The sequence below is a fragment of the Temnothorax americanus genome, unplaced genomic scaffold, assembly GCF_048541705.1.
Source record: "Temnothorax americanus isolate GAGA-0224 unplaced genomic scaffold, ASM4854170v1 Scaffold13, whole genome shotgun sequence".
NCBI lineage: Eukaryota > Metazoa > Arthropoda > Insecta > Hymenoptera > Formicidae > Temnothorax > Temnothorax americanus.
This window is the reverse complement of record NW_027509264.1, coordinates 2,497,976-2,518,391: the sequence shown is the minus strand read 5'-3', so window position 1 is coordinate 2,518,391 and position 20,416 is coordinate 2,497,976. Positions and strand designations below refer to the sequence as shown.

At 47.0% G+C, this 20,416-nt stretch overlaps 1 protein-coding gene across 1 annotated transcript in view; it reads left to right on the top strand.

The window, feature by feature from the left end:
• The window catches only part of LOC143894131 (N-acetylglucosamine-6-sulfatase), a 30,388-nt gene extending 10,887 nt beyond the window's left edge, over positions 1–19,501 (top strand). The window contains exon 10 of the mRNA XM_077400224.1: positions 18,620–19,501. Coding sequence (XP_077256350.1) covers positions 18,620–18,840 — 221 coding nt within the window. The 3' untranslated portion in view covers positions 18,841–19,501. The remainder of the gene's footprint in view (positions 1–18,619) is intronic.
• The last annotated feature ends 915 nt before the right edge of the window (positions 19,502–20,416 follow it).

Sequence of the window (20,416 nt, the reverse complement as noted above, 5' to 3'; positions counted from 1 at the left end):
ACGGGGGGGAGTGGTAAGACGGGGCTCGTCGCGTATTACGTTACGCCTCTGGCCTGTGTAAATACCGCAGCGCTGTAATCTAGAGTTAATGGTGCTCTAGTGACGCGAGTATCTATCGAGAGCACTATCGTCCCTCTCTCTCTCTCTCTCTCTCTCTCTCTCTCTTTCTCCCCCGTATAACTTGCAGCCCTTCGGGAGTCCCGCGGCGCGCGAAGCGAGAGAGAAGTCTTCCGGCGCGGCCGCGCCGCGGACGGGGGCTTTGCTTAATAATGTCCGGGAGCTACGCTTAAATTTCATTTCGCGCACACGGCTCTCTCCTTTATGCCGGCTTTAGCCGGAGCTGATTCACCTGGAACTTCCCAGTTGGTCTTTCCCCGGTGGTTACGAGCTCGCGCGGAAATTAGTTCGGGAGATATACGTCCGGGGATATGCGCGGCCGCGGATGTAAAACGACGCCGGTGAATAACATTTTCTATCGGCTTTTTTATCCGTCGACGATTACGGTAATTGGCGGAAGAAACTAAAGAGATAGGGGGATGCAAAGTAGAACGAGTAGAGCAACGACGCGACCAACGACGGCACGAACTCCTCGGAATTCAGAATCACGATTGAAGAGAGAAATCGAGGGAATATATAATTATTCGTCTTTCGTTTATCTCACATTTCACGCGACAAACCTCCTCCGATTTTTCCCGAGGTGTCGCGTATCAACCCTCCCGTTCTTTATCTCTCTTCGACTTTTCTCGTTCATAAATCTCGGATGGATTTGATGTACAGCCCGTGATTTGATTATCTCCGGCGCATCGATCCGGCGCGGCGTGGAGATGAGCCTGCGAGCGCAGATAGTAATCTGGCGAGAAGCCGGTTCTGTGGGCCGCGCGCTATATTATGCATATCGTTCTGTAATAGGGACACTGTCGCTGACAGCGCAATTATCGCGCCGTCTCGCGCGCGCTTCTCCTTCTCGACGTCGGCGGAAGCGACGCTTCACGCTCCGCATCAGGCGACGACGAGAGATCATCCAGCGTGATCAAAACCCTTTCATCCACTATCGTTAAACCTTCAATTATCGCGCGAATACACGCCCCGATCGTGAAGAAAACACCACCACTTTCAGAGAGAAAGAATTCCGAGCCGTGCGAGCGTCCGAAACGCATCCCAAAATCTTCAAATTGTTCTTCTTCACCCTCGGATCCTCGCGTTGAGATGATGGAACATCGTTTTCGCGCTCGATGAATCTCGCCGGCGGCTCTGATCGTCGGGTTCTCTTTCCTTCCCCCCCTCCGACATGCGTATTAAGTTAATCGTCCTAATTAAATGGCAGCCTTCGGCGAGGGGGAGGAGAGTGGGGTGTTTGAGGTGGCCGGGGTGAGTTACCGAGGGGGTGAGATCAAACGGGAAAAAACACGACGGGTGAGAAGCGCGCGTGTTACGCGCTCACGCTTACGCGGACGCGCGCACCTGTCAGAGATCAGAGTGTAATCGCGAAAATCAAAGAAATCGTGGCCAACGGCGCGGAGAGACGCGGGACACATGTGTATATATTTGCAGCGAGTGACAGCCAGAGAGTGAGAGTGAGAGAGGGAAAGAGGAAGAGAGGGGGAGAGAGATATTTTGAGGGCGTTACTAGGCAGGAAGCCATTTTGGGGATCAGTACTTTTGATTAATGAACCGCCGGAGAGTGTGTATACGTTCTTGCGCTTTGTCGGCGGGAATAATAAACGGGAATCCTTGTTGGAGTATCAAATAGGAATCAGTTCTCGCGTCGGATAATCGATTAATAGTGGTCCGGATAATGCGCGCATATACGTCGTATGTGTATACACCGGATGCGCGATGCCCTGCCGCCGCACCGAGAGAGCTTCCGTAATTTCCTATCCGTCCTATCCTCTTTTGTCTCTTTCTCACGTTCGACTCCGTTTGACATTTTTCAAGTATTTTTAAACTGCTTAAGGTCCAGTTTCACAAGTGTCGGTTAACTTTTAATCTTAGATTAACTCACTCTTCGTCTCTTTCTAAGGGGGACGTTAGAAGGAGACGAAGAGTGAGTTAATCTAAGATTAAAAGTTAACTGACACTTGTGTGAAACTCGGCCTAAATTGTTCGACTAACTCTCAGATTGCTCTTTAATGTTTTACCGCGACGCGAGAGCAAGTTTCACGAGCGAGGGACAACACGGGCATCAATTTCTATGCGCAAAATAAGAGAGAAATAAGAAGCTCGTTTGCTTAAAGATCAACGAAGAAAACTAGATTAGGGGTGGAACATATTTATTTCAAGTTTTCGATTCAAGATAGTCTCGAGAGAATATTAGAAAGAACGTTCTATCGAAGAACACTCTACGACGTAAAATTCATGATGTATTCTGCGTCGCTTTTAAATATTAAAATTATATTGTTCTTAATTTTCTTAGTATTAAAAATAATGCCGTTCGTTCGGCGTTATATCGCGAAAATATAAAATCACTATTTTACTTGTCGTAAAGCTCATTTTAGACAATCTATAATTTGCATCAGAGTTCAGAACAGAATTCTATTTTATGTGCCGTGTGTAAATACATTTGATGAATCAGAATTCATACCTATGTATAAAATATATATTAAAATACACACATAAAGCACATGAAAATTACGAACAAAATTTTATCCTGAAATCTGACGCGAATTATAGATCGTCTATAGTTGGCTTTATATGTATACGATTGTTAATTATGTAACGTATAAAATGCTCCGGTGTTTACCGAGGGCAAGCTGCTTTTCGCCTGAAAATATCGGCGGATTCTCGCAGTGACGGCGAGTAATAAAATCGAGAGGCGGCCGCTTTTCGGGGAGGAACGTCCGGGGGAGGAAAAGTGGCGCGAGGCGTATCGGAGGGGTGCGTATACCTATAACGTGTATACGAGGACGCGTATACGGAGACGCGTTTTAAAACCTTAAATTCATATCTTCTGCGACGGCTGGCGAAAGCCAGCCTGATACACAGTGACAACTTCCGGGATAGCCGGCAGCCCCCCGGCGTCGTCGCGGATGCGATTGGCCGTCTCCGGAGATGGTGGGTGTGGCCCCCACAGCCAGACCGGTAACCATCATCCCTCTTGTCGCCGACACTTCGCGGAGTGAGTCCCCTCTACTTTCCCATCTCACCCGGGCGAAACTTACGGCTTACCCGCTAAACGAATCCTCTCCCGACCCCCGAGCGCACACGGCACGGAGGGGGAAGAAGACTCCGAAGACGTCCTTGGAGGGGAAGATGAAGACGGATGAACGGAGGGAACGCGGGGAAAGGGTATCCGTGTCGAGGGACACGGATAATCGGCTGTCGTTACTGTGTCCTGCTCGTAACGACGTATATACGCATCCGAATGCGAAACTCTCCGAAAGGACTGTGTCGTCGCCGGATACGAAGCCGTTTGTCTCCGATTTTATGAGAAGGCGACAAGGAGAAGGGGGAGAGAGATGGAGAGAGAAGATGAGGCGAAAGTCACGGACGGCAGGAATAAAACTGAGAAATTGGGCGACGATTCGTAAGTAGCTCAAGCCTCGTAACTGGATAAAAAGGAGAGACTGCTTCGAATTTGCGATGTTCCTCTCCCTAGATTAAGTTTTTCATTTGGATTCCAAGTAAGATTTTTCTCGATAGCGAAAGAAAGTCGCAACGACCGACTCGATCTCCTTATAAATGTCCTTAAGTGTTAACGAAGCATCGCTGGTTTGGGAGGGAACATGAGATACCGCTTATTTTAGCTAAAACATTCCAAAAACCATTCTAAAAGTGTAAACATGCTGCAAGCTTCATAGAATTGATCCACTTCTCGAGACAACCAACAACTGAGAGGATCATTTTGCGAGCTACGGACAGCCTTGCGAAAAACATTCCCTTAAATGTTTAGGAACATAGATTTAACAGATTATATATCAGGCAAATTTCTTTTCTATACGCTGTAGCGATTTCAACAATTTCCCGTTCTTCCAGTCTGTCTTTTGATGTTCCGCTGATTTGAAAAATGAAAATAATCTTGTTTCCCATCCGGTTCCACCTGAGGGAACAAGGCCTGGCATTGAGAACGCTATCTTTGCATTTAGATTAACGTATCGCTGTTTAATCCAAATAACCCAAAACGTGTGTGGTTAAGAGATTTCCTACGCCTTTTCCGCGAGCCGAAAGAAACCGGAGATAAAGAACGGAGCGACAACGCGCCGACGACGTCGGATTCGCTTCTCTTAAGGGTACGAAATATATCGACAGTGCGGAAAATATACGTAACATGGAGTACAGATTTTCAGTTCTGTCAGTACGTTTCGGAACGTACCTGTATATCCTTGGAATCGCGAAGGCATTCCTGCGAATAATTCTCCCAGCGATACCTGAGGATGGTTAATAGATTTCGTGGGAATGATACCTCCTGATCCCGATAATGCCTTCTCGCAACGGCGTTTCCCGGCGCGTCCGCCAAGGGTTCGAAGCCGCGAACTCGGAAGGCGAGCCGACGATCCTTCCCGCTCGAGTAAGGAATCTCCTTCCCGCGCGTCCCCCGTGATCTGGACCCGATCCTCCCCGTCGCGGGCAAAATCCGTCGGGATTTCACGCGTCGCGTCGCATTATCGAATCCTGTGTCGAGTTTAGACGGATTAGAACGCGCCGAAGTAGGTTCCGCCTCGGAGCCGGACGCGCCCCGCGCTCGGAGAGGTAAGCACCCTCCTTATCCTTATTATTTTTATTCGCCGTATGCGAATGCGGTACCCGGGTGAAGCACCCCGTTTCTCTCACGTCGCGTATAACCTCTTATTCTGTATAGTCCACAGAGCCGAGTAAATGTTATCCAAGGAATGTCGACGAAAACGTCTTAAATTACAATTTTAAAATGTCCCCTTTTGGGCGTCTCCGCGACGTCATTCGATATTCGCGGCGATTCGTGGGCAAATATGAGGCTCGTAAAGAGATCGCGTCGAGCCGGAACTCCTCATCGCCGGGAGAAAAATCAGGCGGGAAAGTAATCGGGCGTGTGTAGATATCGGGGGCGGCGAAGATTCTCTCCCGAGATAGGATGGGAGGATAGAGAAGGGGGGAGAGGGAGGAAACGATGGTGTCGTTTCGCGGTAATTCGATCCACGCGCCGTCACGTGACCCAAGTGTACTTCCGTCCGAAGCGAGGGTGACTTGCGGCGCGGTGGAGCGGCGCTATCATGGCGCGGCTCTCTCCCGAGGTTCGTGCAGCTGACGGCTCAATTATCTCAGCGAGGGTCTCACACAGTCACGCCTGCGATCTACGTGCCTATCCCCTCGGATAGCCGCTCGGCTCTCGCCGGTCCCGGGAACCCAAGAGAGAATGCGACAGAGAGAAAGAGAGAGAGCAGTCGCGCAACCCCAAGCCCATTGTCCTCCAGCTATTAACCGCCCGCCTCCTTCGTAACCGAATGAAGGACTCATTGCCTTCGAATGCTTTGACTCCTGTCAGGCGATCGGTGCTAGTGACTGCTCCGTTGCGTCCGCCTTATTGCCGGCTAATCTCCTTCCAAGTTTGTTCTCGCGACACCACGAGGCTCGACTGCGCGCAGCAGTCTCGGGAGAACGGTAGATCGACGAGGAAATTTATTGGAATTGAAAATGATTAAAATTAAACTATGATATATAGAGGTTCTGAATCAAATGAATTTCAGAGAAAAATATAAAGTTATCGGGCTATGGAGTCTAATGCATTAAATTCGTAACCGCAAGTTTTCAATACTATATTGTCAAAACATATATGTGTAATCTATACTATACATATAAACTTTATTATTGAATTGATATTTATAACGTTTCGTGATCGCAGTTTAAATATAAGTCTCTGCACGGTGGATTTTATTAGCTCTAATCGCGCCAAGTATACACATCGTATTTTCGAAATCATGGAAAATACATTTCTAAAAATATTTTCGAAAATTGTTCCGTGTTAATTAAATTGGAACAGATATATAAATGTAAGTGCGCGAATCGCTTATCGCCTGGTTACTCACATCGTGCAGGTCGTTGCCGCGGAATATTGCGGTTCCGTCGTGTTACTGACTCGGCGAAAGGTCAAATAACGCGTTTCCCGTGACGGTGTTTCCTATTAGCAACCGTAGTGTCTTAAATTCAAGGTGTGTGCTCGGTGAACCATTAAGTTAATTGAAACCGGGAACTTAGTATTCGCTTCTCCTTATGACGCACCGGTAATGTCACCATTAACGGACGCTCCTTATCCTGCGAAAGACAAAGATTTTACGGTGAAAGCAATTTTTAAAAGTATCCTTCGCGCAAAGAGAGAGCAACCGCGTAGAATTTTCCTCATATCCGTTCCCGTTCCCGTCCCTAAATTCGTAGAACCGTCAAATATGAGAGTGTATATACCATAAATTAAGTAGAATTTAGTAGTAAAGAGAAAGAGAGATACTCTCTCTGCGCGAGAGCGTCGTCGTCGCTCGAGAAAGGATTCCTCGGCCTTCCTCGACCGGAATGTTTTCTTCGTTTGAGTTTCTTCAATGCGCTAATGGAAATGAAATCCCTTATAGGATGAAGACTACGGATCCCGACAAAGGCGGGTTCAACCAACCCTAAGGGCGAATCTCACCCCTGGCGTTACCTGCCCACGCCCTTGCTCCGTCGCGTCATTTGATTATATGAAAACTGCGAGAACATATAATGAGAGCCCTCGGACTCCGGACTTGCTCGTTATCGCGACTTAATCAACTTATCGATTAACGTTATCGCGTGCTATCTCGGCAGTCGATTTTAAACGAGAAACGCCGCCGTCGAAGTGACATCGGCCAAGGATGTCCCGAATAACTTAAATCGCGACAAGTCAATTATAATATTCAGCGAATTTTATTCCGAATTAATTTCCATACTTTATGAATACTGAAATACGATTATCAGTATAACGTGAGAAATATACCGTTTTAATTCGTGCGAATATTGATAATGTTGATAAAATTTTCGGTCAATGACAATATAATAAAGGCGCCTTGTACCTCTAAGCGCGAATGCTAAAATCGCATCGCCATTTCTTTCAAGACGTACCTTTTCACAGTCGATTCACGGGGGAGGGGGGAGGTTGCGACCGTCCTCTCGCGGTTATCCACCGTCGCGTTCTTTGTCATTTTGTCGTCGGTTGCATGGAAAGAACAATCTGCGCGAATGGAATCGCACTCGTTAGCCTATAAACAACGGCTGAGCGAAGAAGGAACGGAGGGAAAAAGCAGGAAGTCGCTTTCCGCTTGCCGGGTTGCCTGCTTTGCCGTGTTGCAGTGTTGTGTCTCGGGTGAGGTTGCGCTCTCGGCTCCCTTGTTACGCGTCGTCGTCGTCTCGTTATGCACGAATGAGCGTAAAGTTACGCGCAGCGAAAAGTACCGTGTACGACGACGCTCTCTTTGACAAAAACCGATTTTTTGAAGCTAAGAAAAAGTAAAGGGGGTACCGGGGGTGCGCTGTCGCGAGGAACTATCTTATTCGCGGGGAAACTATTGCGAGACTGTTTCATCTGAGGAACGAGTCTTGGTGCGTTGAATCGTATAGATCCCGCCCGACACTAAATAACATCTCATAAACGAAGATAAAATTTTTTCAAGCTGCCTCTGCAAATAACATCTATTTATCTCGCAAAATTTACTAGTACGCTGTAAGCAGTTTTGTAAATTAAATCTGTCCTTATTATAGTGTCTCACATTTGATATAGAATGTTGAAAATTCATATTAATTCATCGACAATTCTTGAAGATAGTCAATAGAATAATAGCTAATTATTAAATTTTTCTTATTGAATCTATTTTTAGATTACTGATAATAATGTAAAAGTATGCAAACAGGAAAATAAAGTGCCAGTGTTTTTAAGTATGGACTATGTTGAGTAAAATAAATTGTAAATCGTGATGCGACATGGAGACCTGCTAATCTTTGCCGGTATTCCCGAGTTAATTCCCACGGAGAACGACGCGAAAGAGAGACAAGAGACTAAAGATTAGAGGGAAACGAGAGAGGAGCGGTACATAAAACGTGACGATGTCGCCAGGGAAGCCGACGGTATCGATAAGAGCATCGTCGTTGACATCGGCGACGGAAGCACCGCGCCGATGGAGGAGAAACTCGCGGAATCGGAATCGTTCGTCCGTGTCGTTTCGTCGTATTGAATCAGTTTTCCCGGGGGGAGCAATAAAACACAGTCGGAATGCCGCGTTTCAATCGTCTCGCATTGTGAGGCTGGAGGGAGGTTCGAGACGACGCGACGACGCGAGACGCGACGCACGCCAAAAGTGCCTTCGCGTTTGTACGTTGTACGTTTTACATACAATCTCTCTCTCTATCGTGTGTGCCCCGCCAGCAGCCGGAGCAGCTTCCCTTTGTCGGAGATGCGCGCCTCCTCCGTCCTTTCACCCTTCCTCCTCCCCTTCCGCGCGACGCGAAAATAACAAGCTCGGAATACTCCTCGCTGCAGGGATAGTAATTTGCAATTTTATTGACTTTCAACGTGACGTTATTCCCGATATCGGTATTGCCTTTTTTTGTCGTCGGAATACGAAGTTAATGCCGCGGTACCATAATGCTGAGTATAATTTCGCGATGATCTCAGACGATGAGATGCGAAGGAGAAAATGGTACAGATATCTGCAATGGTTACTTTCAATGAATTAAAAGCTAAGCTACGCTATGCTATTCTTATAAGATTATTCTATTTTAGGCAAGAAAAAGGCGTTGTTTCGAATCGAAATTCGGCGATCGAGATTGCCGATCGACGTCGAGACGATGAGGGGGCGAGCCGGTTAGATTCGATGAGTTAACGATCGCCAGGTTATTGTCACGTGTACACGTATCGCGTACACACGCACTACCGGAAACCATTCGTCCTAGCAGTGGCATGGAGTGTGTAAACACCCGCGGACCCGGAGAGCCCCAGTCTCTCTCTCTCGGTACGAGGTTACGAGGGTGCACGGAGGACGGAAGGGTGGTGGTAGCGGTGGCGGCGACGGCGGCGACGGCGGCGGCTGCGGCGGCGGAGACCAGGGGGTTGATTTTCGTTCGGGGATGTGGTAACGTACAGACCGGGTGCAGAAATCGTGTGGGTTTCTATCCCCGCGGGCTATATCCCCGGAATCAGCTGCCAGATTATTCTATTACCGCGTATCAACATGGGGTTTGTTTGATCTGAAAACACGGGCCCGCCACATTGTTTCACCCAGATAAAGAATTTAACGTCGGGTAATTAAAAGGACTTCCCTCTTTCTCCTCCCTCTCCCCCCCCCAACTCCTTCTCCGTCGTCCTTCTCCATCTCCGCCTTCTCTTATACGCGCGGTACGCGGAGCGGAACGCGGCGGAAGCCGGAAGACATCACGCCGGTGAGACTCGCGGTCTTTAATTTCCTTCCGACTCGTCTCCGATGGTTTGTCGCGCGCAAATCCCTCCTGGGGACGTTTCGAACCACTTCGCGGCACGAACTTGGAGCACTCTCCTATATGCAGTATGCATCACGCGGCTGTTCGTCTCGTGACACGCTCGAATTTTTGCTCAGCCGAAAATCTGATCGATAGAAAGAGCCAATTTTAATCTTTTAGACACACGTTTCAGAAGTCTTTCAGGCTAAACAAAATCCATGAAGACTGAGCGACGCATATAGATTCTTGAGACCAACGAACTTTTGAATTATTTAGAATCTAAAAGTCTCCTAGATATAAAAATTGGATGAACAAAGGTACCAACAATATGGGTTGATTATTATTCATCCGAGAAAAGTAAGATTTTAATTTTTTTAAATGTATAATAAAGTTGTATAAAAATGATTAATTACAAATGGTAAAAAGATATTAAAAACATATTTTTATTAAAAATAAAAAAATTTATTGAAAATATATTAAAAATATATTATAAAAACGTGTTTTTTTACCACTCGCGCACACGCAGACAACGGAAAAAAATAGCTGGACATTTCGTAGTCTTGTTCGATCTTGTTAAAGTTAAACGGAGAATTATACACCCTTTTTCTCATCACGATTGAGATACCTATACGGTCGCAGCGCGGTCCTCGCCGGGATCACGACGGGATCCCGGCAAGATAAGAAAGCGGCCATATTGGACTAATGCCGTCGCCGTGGCGTGTTGCGTCTCGCTTTTACGCGGATGATTAAATTCTATATCGAAAATGAATCGTTGAATTATTGACTAGTTTAGTGTGCGTTTTGTGTAACCGGCATTCGCCCTTGTTTAAGCAACGCTTTATTATATATTTAACCGCAACAAATTCATACTCGCCTCCCTTTTCCGCCGGCGATATTACGATAATTTAATTATTGTAATATTATCGAACTCTATCGCGACTGCGCATTAGTAATGACGTACAAATAATTCCGCCACCACCGCTGCCGTACAATATATGCGCGGCGTGTGTAGGACAAAATAGCTTAATTCGTTCGCACCGGTGCGGCCTTTGTTATTTCCTCGAATAATATTACGGCTCGTTTGTAAATTCAATACGTTGACTTTTTAACTCCTCGCCGACTGTGTGTCGAGTGCCATCGATCGCGGCTCGTTTCCCGCCGTTCAACAATCATCGCCGTTATGGCCGTCCATCCGCATGGGTATCGTGCCGGTCCGCCCTCCTCCTCCCCCTCACTCCCCCCCCCGGACGCGGCCCCTTCCCGTAACTTACACCTTTCCAATTGCGTAATTCTAAAGAGATCTACTTTGCGCGATATCGCGCGAGATGGAAAAATTCATCGTCGCTATATATCATTTAACGCGATAATTATTTCTTTTAACATTGAACTTAACAGCGCCCGTCTTAAAGTCTGAGCAACAAATTAACTCGTTTTTTTTTCGCGAGAAAAATGTAATTGATATGAAGATGATGCTAAACCAAGAACTTATTTTTCTCAGCTGGATATTGATCATCTCATCTTATCAACGCCTCTTTTTCCAACTCTACATAACGTTTTGGAGTAAAATTATTTTTTAAGCGGAATTCCTACAGAGGGTTTTGAAAGATTCTCATTTAATTCCAATTTTCAATTGAGAAGAGATTGAGAAAGCATTTTGTTCCGGGTATATAACGCGATTTTTTGACAGTGTTTTAATTTTACAAAGCGTTAGAATAATTGATGCAATTGGTCGACTCGTCGATGTTTCTTTTTCTTTTTGTCACTTAGATGCGGCATCGCTCTAAAGTAATAACTCGGGAAATTTCGAGCGCACACACACATTTCGAAAAGGAACGCGGTGTCCATTGCACAGGTGTCGCGTCGCGGGACGTTGAGCGTGGCGGAAATTGTCAGCGGCAAAATTACGGGCGACGGTCGATTCATCGACGTCGAAACAATAACAATCGGCGTTTGCCGGACGATGCGGTAATTAAAATAAAATTAATTGGATTGCCCGCGCGCGCACTCGCGGCCGAATCTTTCGAAGGAGATGACTGCACAGCCGTAGGGGTGTTTTGTGCGTTATTGCATATAATGCACTGTTTATTTTGCACTCTCTCTTTCTCTCCCTCGCCGCTCATTCCCACCCCCTTCCCCTCTGCTTTCCGATCCTCCTTTCGGAACAAGTATATATTATACATATACATGAATACGTAGGTATATATATGTACATGTTATGCGTACGGGCAATTCGCTTCTCCTCTCTTCACCCCTCGGGACCGCGAGCCCCCCCCCCGGAACCCTCGATACGTATTTACGCGATCTTTATAACAATTTTGATCAGTTTAAGAGAAAATATCTGTTCAGCTGTGCATCAAAAATACGAAAGAGAGCGTTGAATGTACGAGTCTTGTATAATTATCAAGATTTGTTTTGCCAACACGATGGTACAGTTGCATGCGAATTTCCTGACGCGGGTAAACCTCGAAGTTTCCGTAACGGTAGAAGTGGTATAGGACAATAATTATTCCTCGCGGCCGATCGTGATTACCTCCGCTTTAAATAGCAGTCGGGGGACTTGACGATTCCTACGGATCGGCTGTCGGAGTCCTCGACGTGCGGCTCGAGGAACTCCCGTGCGCAATAAATCGATCGCGATAATTCATTGATGTGTATGCGTGCTCCCGTGCGGTTTAGCCGCGCGACGCGACGCGGTGCGCAAGCAATCAATCAATCCGTCCCCCGCGAAGTTTACGTCTTCGGAGTGTCTCCGTGAACCTTCCATTAAATTTTCACCGGGAATTGTCCTGATCTTTGACTCGTCCCCCTTCTCCCCTTTCTTCGGCCAGCTTCCCTTCCTCGGGAGAACTTCTCCCGGAGACGTGACGCGGCGCCGCGCCGGAGTCCGACGGCCGAGGATCAGACTGATTCTCGAATTCCACTTCGACTTTGTTCGATGCCCGGGATTCCCACGGGATATTCTCCGGCCATCCGCGCGAGAAAGCTCCCCCGTCGTACCACGAGGAAAATCGGCGAGAGCCGTCGTCCGTCGTTTCGAAAGTGTATTTCCGTTCGACGTCAAAATACTCCGCGGAATGCCGGTAATACCGCGGCGTTAACGGCGGCAGATGCCCGTTTCTCAGCCGCCGAGAAACGAAATACCCACGGTACCTTCCGGTCCCGTGCCCTTTACACGTTGCCCGATTCATTCGGCGTTAAAAACTTTACGACGCGCTCTCTCGCGCAAAACCGCCTCGCTTTGACCGTCGGCGAAACGCAAACCTGCAAACAAGCGCGTACAAAAGCCGCCGCGGATATTAATTTCGACCGGCGCAACATATACGTATTTTCCTTCGGTTTTTACAAGTCGTTACCCCGTTTTTTTTTCGCCTAACGCATATCGGGCCAAGCTCGGATAAGCGATTTTCGTCGAATATTGAATGCTCGAGCCGCAACTTTCATTCGTTCAACCACAGAGAACACGTTAGTGAAAAATGAAATAAATTTTTGCGCCTTAAGATATAATCTATAGAAGTAATAGTACACCGGTTAACATTGCAATATAACTATATGCCCAAATGTACATGTTTCGAATGTGACAATATTTGAAATAAAGGATTGAAATATTATTTTCATGACTTTTCGACCAGAGCGCTCGGAAATATTTCGCGGTCGAGCGATTCGGATGTTTCGAACTTTATAATCTTAAGCTGCTCGGATTTTTCGGGTCTGACGGCGTAAACGCATCTAGAAAGACGGCAGAGAGAGGGAGAGAGAGAGAGAGAGAGGGAGAGAGAGTCTAAAGCTCGTTTCGGCGCCGAGAAACGATTTCGGCACTTTCGCCGAGATCGCGGAATCGCGATGAGGCCGCGACGGCGCGGCGCGGTGCGCGGTGCGGCGCGACTTTGCCGCATTCGAAATACGATTTATTTGTTCGTCATCCGTGCACGAGCGGGGCTCCCAAATCCAATAATGATTTGAACACCGGGCGGGCCGGTACGATTGTACGGTTTCGCGTTATTTCGGTCGCGCGCGGCGGCGGTATCGCGCGCGCGCCCCCCCCCGTAATTTTATAAACACTTTGAAAATCTTGCGTCACCGGCGGGCTTCGCGCGTTCTAGATTGCCTGTCTGTCGTTCCTAGGGCTTCGTCTGCGCCGGCAGCAAAATAATTACAAAATCGTACGCGAAACGAAACCAGGATAAATCGAGGCTGCGCGGCTCCCCTCTCCCCCCCACCCCTCGCCTCATCGGCCCCCCCGCCCGGTATTTTTTCAGCTTCAGGAAGCCGTCCGCGTTTCTCTCGAGGAGCCCTCCTGTGTTCCTCCGCGGTCTTCCGAGGGCCCTATACAAATTCGAACCGGCCATTTTCGAGTGTTTTCCCCCTCTCCCTTTTCTCTCACTTCGAATCCGGATCACATCCGAGCGGATTTGTTTCAAAAGAAGTCCATTGGAAGGTACAATAGGCTACGTTTGGATCCTCAATCGTTGCCCGTAATAATATTATCGTAAATTCATAATTACGTGCATATGTTTCTTCTTTTTATTAAGGGTATGTCAAGCGGATCTGAATCATTGACATAAAGAGGATATATATCTAAATCATAGGTATCTCTCTACTCTACGTACGTATTGTCCGAATCTGTCTCTGCTACATGAATATGTGTTTGCATATATCTCTGTATAAACGTATCCAGATGTTCAATTGGATTGCCGCGTGCGTATCAAGAATGCAAAGTTCACGTCCTCGCACGGCGGTTATGTCAAAATTGCAAACGCGTGGTATTTTACATCGACATTAACATCTCCGTTGCACCGGCAACGGCACATTTCAAGTCTCAAAAGTCTGAATACATACGTTGAATTAGTCAAGTGGACACGCGCAAAAAGATACGAGTCACCGCTATCGCATCCCTTAGCAAAACTTAACCGCGTAATATTATAATTAAAAAAATTATGCCGTAAGATCGTTTTAATCCACATTCGCTGAAACATGGCGGAACCGGAGACCCAAACCGAGGATGAGACGGTGACCAGCGAAATCTTGAGGGAGGTTGAGACGGAGACCGACACCGATGTAACAGAAGTCGCGACGATCGAGAGCGGTGATGAAATATCTACCAAATATACCGATTACGAAAGCGAAATGAAGCTTAGGAAGAAAAGATTTTGGATTGACAAGGGGTGGGCTTATGGAACGAAACTACAAGGGACACGCGAGACTCCTCTTGCTCAATCGCGAACGTTATCTTGCATCTAGACAGACTGATGAACGAAGCATCGCGCAGATACGTGGAATTGCGGTTGAAGCCTGAGCAGGAGATAGCGTTGGACGTTGCGAGACTACCTGACGCGGAAGCCGTCGAGACGACGCTTCCGCTTCGCGAGTATCTTCCGCTCGGCGGTTTCCAGCTTGAGCATCAGACTAGGACGACCGTTGGACCAGATCGACGCAGGAGAACGCGAATCTGGAGAAGCATGAGAGGGAAACAGCCGGTTAGAAACGGCGCAGTTACAATTGCGCTCGAATTATTCCCCATTTGACTTAATTCACGTATTTCTGATGATGTTTCTTCATCATATCCCTGCGGAAGTAAAGTCTCAGTAAGATATGTGTAACGATTGTGCGAAGATCGTGCGTTGTTCACCTTATTTATTTATTTATTTGTCTGCGGATGCACGCACGATGTCCCTTGCAATACGAATTTACGATATTTTCGATAGACGAGGATATTTCGGAGGAAACCGAAAGAAGGATGGAAAAGGCGCAGGGATGTTTTTCCCCGCGACCCGCCGGACGAGGAGTTTCTTCTGCGCGAGCAGAAGAGCGACTTCGCTAATCGCAAGGAGCTGGGCCATGCACGCGCGCCCATATTGCGTCCGAAATCGAGGCAGAAGTTAATGGTAGATCGGTCGGCTGGCAAACGTCTCGGTTTGGTGGACGGTGAATATGTCATCCTGGAGCTGCCGTTCGATCGTGTCTACGCCAATGTGGTTCTTCACGGGCAAAAGGGTATGCATGCACGAGAGATGTACCCGTTTCGAGAGCGCAGGAACACTTGGAAGTTCTGTTTCTACCAAGCGATCGTGGCGCTGTTAGCGAAAACTCAGCTAAGGTATCGATATGTGTCGAAGCAAGATAATTGAGACGGTAACATAAAGTGTTCTAATTTCCTTTCGACGCGATTTGACAATTTTTATCTTTACTTTTTACTTAGTTTATTTTAAACAATTAAATTATTTATATTCTCTCTCCTATCTCTCTCTCAGTTTAAGATTTGTTTCTTCTACTTGATATTTGTTTGGAGAGAAAACTCTCGTGAAGGTAAAGGAATAAGCGTGTGGAATTTCCGCGTGACGTAATTGTACATCTCGCGTTGGAAGAATGAAAATTCGGCTGTGCTGTACTTTCACGAGAGTCAGGATCCAGTCAGAGCTGTCATCTTTTTTTAGAAATAATAAAAAGTGACGTTATCCTTATGATAATGATATAATACAGATACAAATACGTATCGAGCGCCAATATCGATTACATCTACGACCATGCCTGGATGCTCTACACCCACATCGGCACGATCAACGTGAAGGCGAGGCAACGGCTGGACGACGTCGTTGTGTACAACTATAAATACAGCGTCGAGATAGAGTTGATCGACAAAATGGAAGATGTCGTGCCGCGGGATTTCGACGTCTTCCACAAGGAGGTTGGCCTGAGGAAGAGGATTCCGTTAAGCAGGAAGGATCCTCTGCGTGTCAAGGTGGAACTCGGTTGCGAGAAGATGACGGATTCCGGATACGTGTCCGCACACGAGAGCATGAAACACTTCGAGGAGTGGCTCCTCAAACTGATAGCGCAGTATCGCGATTGCATATTGCGCACGACCAGGTTCTCGCTGGCGTTCTGGCAGGACGGTCTTTTCTGGTACGTGTACAATCCCTATCGGTGCGACGAGTACGGGATGTGGGACGAATGGGGCTGCGGCGCCTGCATCGTGAAGTTCTGCTCCGCGGACTCGTTACGGAGACACCTCATGATTCTCATGCTGAGATGCCACGCCGAGGTGGCGTACGAGCGAGATAACGATTTCTCCGATATCGGCGAAGACGAGCTGTACGTTCGTTTCGACGTTCAGCTCTTTCACGTGACTTTCCACTGCTGTCAACTGGACAATCTAAAGTTACTGCAACGGCGCGTGTCCAAGCAGCCGCGACGCGTCGACGACGATCCGTTGGATTCGCTCGAGATCGAGGACCTGGAGGACGAGACCGATCATGAGGAAGAGCAGGACGAGGAGGGCGATCAGAGAGAGCCGAGGGAGAGAGCTACGTGGCTGAGGCGTTGCCGGGTGACGACCTGGGGCAAATACGCGCCCGCGGACCGAGAGAGGCCAGACTCGGCCGAGATCACTGCTGCTGATAAAGCGAGATGGCATCAGTACTACGTGGAGGAACCCAACAGACTGTTCTCCCTGTGGGGCGACGTACACCCTACCGACGATGTGTTCGACGAGGCAAACCGCGGCATGCAGGCGTACGCCTGTTACGTGGTGTGCGCCGGCATGACCATGATCACGGCGCCGGAATACTGGAGCCCGAACACCCTCGACGCGATCGTCATGTGCGGAGATCGTTATTACACGCGTAGCAAGCACGAGGCCGAGCTCAAGTCAGTCGACGACAGGTACGGTGCTGCGAGTCGCTCGTTCAAGTATCTCTCCGATCGCTTCGAGATCGGCGAGATTCTGTTCGAGGCTCGGATGCTGCCGGCCGTTCGCGGCAGATTGTACGGCGAGTCGAGCGAGTGCCTGTGGAGAACGTTGGAGCGAGTGTTCTCGAGCTACAACTTCGCCGTACTGACGTGCGAGAGCGCCTGTCTGGGCCTCTTCAAGTTCTGCGGAGCTTACTACATGTGCGACGTGAACTCGTTCGGCCCGCCGCTCTTCCGATACGGCCACGGCGCCGCGTATCTGCTGAGAGCCACGTCCTTCCGGAAATTCGTGACGGTCCTCGTGTTGACCGTCGGCTCACCCGACCGCAGCCGATTCAGCCTGAATCCCATCGAGATCCTCAGGATTGTCGAAATGGACACCGAGTCTCGTGCGAAGACGCGCGAGAGAAGACACCGTTTCCCGAAAATGCCGGAAAAATTGCCGAGATTCGCGTCCGATGGGCAAAAGAAGAGGAGAATGAAAAAGTAGAAAATCTGAACGTAATATATCATAATCGCGTTTAACAATCGAAGATGATAATCGAGGATTCGGTTAAAAGAAGCTATAAGTGTGAAAAATGAAGAATAAAAAATTTATTTTTTAAATTCCATTTTAGACAAAATTTAAAATAAAATTAAGCATTATTCATATTGAAGCAATTATCGATACAATTGACTCTCCTCCTGATACAATTGACTCTCCTCCACGCCTTCCAAGCTCTCTTATCCTGTATTCGAAAGTTTTAAATGCGACCGTTTCAAAATTCCTAAACGATCGATGGGGCTTTAATATTTATGCGTGGAATATCCAAGCTCCGTGTAAACGTTTATATAAACGAGAATGTATTTTCCACAACAGCGAAGCGATTTCAATAAGAAAATATTGTTGTAAAACCGGGTTGCGCTCCGGGAATAAAAATAAGCGTGGAGAAAGAGTGTCGTGGGATTTAAATTTCTCGCTATCTAAATGGACACCTCGCTGCGCACTTATATGTAAATCGGAGAATCTCCAATAAAGGTATCGCATTGGAAGAAAATCGATACTGCTCTCCACGGATTAGACTGAAGATCAAAATCAGTCGCGAAAAATTCGAGATCGATGAAGTGAAATAGATTTAGCTCGATTTAATTTCGATCTATTAATTAGATTGTAAATCAAGAAATAAAACGTTCATTTAAGTCAAAGTAACGACAAAGTAAGATGGAAGACGGACGAAATTAACTTTATAAATTAATTTTATAATCAATTTTACTCTCACAGAGGTAATTAGAGTTGAAACGAAAGGAAATTCGCAGCGACTCGGTTAATATCGCGATTTCCGAATATTCGACTAGAATATTACATGCAACGTTACATATGTATCCCGTGTAGCATCATGAGGCTACAAGATTCATTTTCCTAACGCATAAGGAAGATATATACCTTTCGCGGATGCATCGTAACGCGCGCAAGAGGGACCAGAAACACCGCACCTCGTGTCTCGATGCAATAATTTATTTCGGTATTGTACACATTCATCGTTAGTCATATTTACAATGGTATTTACAGCGCAGTCACGTATGTACATGCCCGTACACGTTGTCGATAAGAGCGCGAAAGCACCGGGCCGTCTTCCATCGTCCTCCTCGACCTCCTCGATTTACCGATGGCCGAGACCGCCGCGTCTCGTCGTCACCACGGCCGCACTACGCTACCTCGAGGTCGGAGCTGTCCGTGTCCTGCTCGATTTTCTGCTGATGCTGCTGCTGCTGTTGCTGCTGCCTGGTTAGCCCCAGACGATCGCCTACCATCACCGTCGTCGCAGCCCCGCCGTCGTCGGTGCGCTGACGCTGCTCCAGCTGCAGCTTCCGGATGCGGTCCTGCTCCTCCCGCTTCTGCTTCCGCCACTTGGCGCGACGATTCTTGAACCATACCTGAAATGACAATTCAACGTGCCGTTCAGAGAGACTTGTGTAAATTAACCGTTCATTCGGCTAAGTTAAAGTCCAGCGATTCACTTTCGGACGATTAAAAACGTATAACATTTTCCCTTTTTGTTTAGACATGGCTGATTTCTACAAACTTTATCTTTAAATTAGTAAGAAGGCGAGAAAAATTAAATATTGCGAGAAGCCGCGTTATATATATATTGGTTAGAATTCGATTGTAATTCGAGCAAGAGTATTGTAGGGAGTAGATGGGAAGATCAAGTTGCTTGTGAAAGCAACATTATCAAATGAAGGATTAAATAGGATTTATTTTGTCCGCGGGTAAAAGTGTAGTTAGATTGATGTAAAAGGTTTTTTTTCAATCAAGCTTTGCATTAAATAAAACTAGAGTTATTTAAAAAGAGGATTGAAAAATTTCTCTCCAGATAAAAAAAAAGTATACTGGCCCATGGCGGTAAATTTGTTTCGTTTTTTGCTCAAAATTTATTTTCAACTTTATATATTATAAGATGTAACAAACCTTTTGCACCAATCTAATGAAAAATAATGAATAAAGTTTATTGATGCTTACTTTTACAGTCAGAACAAATTATAAGAGATATCTATATCTATAAATAAATATATAAATATAATTACGTTTTTTTTTTTTTAATGTAGACGCGATGCCATCAATTTTTTGTTAATTGAAGCGATCGTTTATCAAAGACCAGTCTTTGAGCGATACAAATATAGTTGAGAAATATATATATAATGCTTTCTAAATCGTGTGATTACACGAGACACATCAACACGCGTGCTGCGAGATATCATTTAACGAAGTAAGAAAAGACGCGTGAGAGACATCAAACGAATATTCCCGCCGTACTCGCGGGACACGCATTTGTCCCTCACGCCTGTCTGAATCAATCCGAATGAAAACCGACAATCAATATTCAACCCCCCTACTCGCTCGTTCGTTTTGCTGCATTAGCCATTGTAATAGCTTAACCCTCGTTCACTTTGAAGAGTTCTCTCAGCTCGAGGACGCCGGATCCCGCGAGATGCGAAATTAAATCGCGTGACGATCGCGCGACACGGTGGATCAAGACGCCTTGTTGACGCAAAATTTTAATGACAGCGTTGTCATGAGCGCTATAATTGATATTAATCAGTGTTGCGCACGCTGGTTTTTTGTTTCCTCCGAACAAAGTGTGGGAGCACCGATAATTTCCGAGCTGTTGTTTTTCCTTGCCTCGGGATCCTCGGGATCCCAAGTCGAGTCGACGTGATCTTGGAAGCACACAAAACAGTGCCTTAGGTTTCTCACTCCCCTCCCCCCTCCACCCCTTTCCTTCCTTCCCGCGGGTCGACCTGTTTCTAGCTCTTTCTTTGTCCTCTCGCCCCGTGCTTCCTCCATCGGGCGCACCAAGAGTCGCTA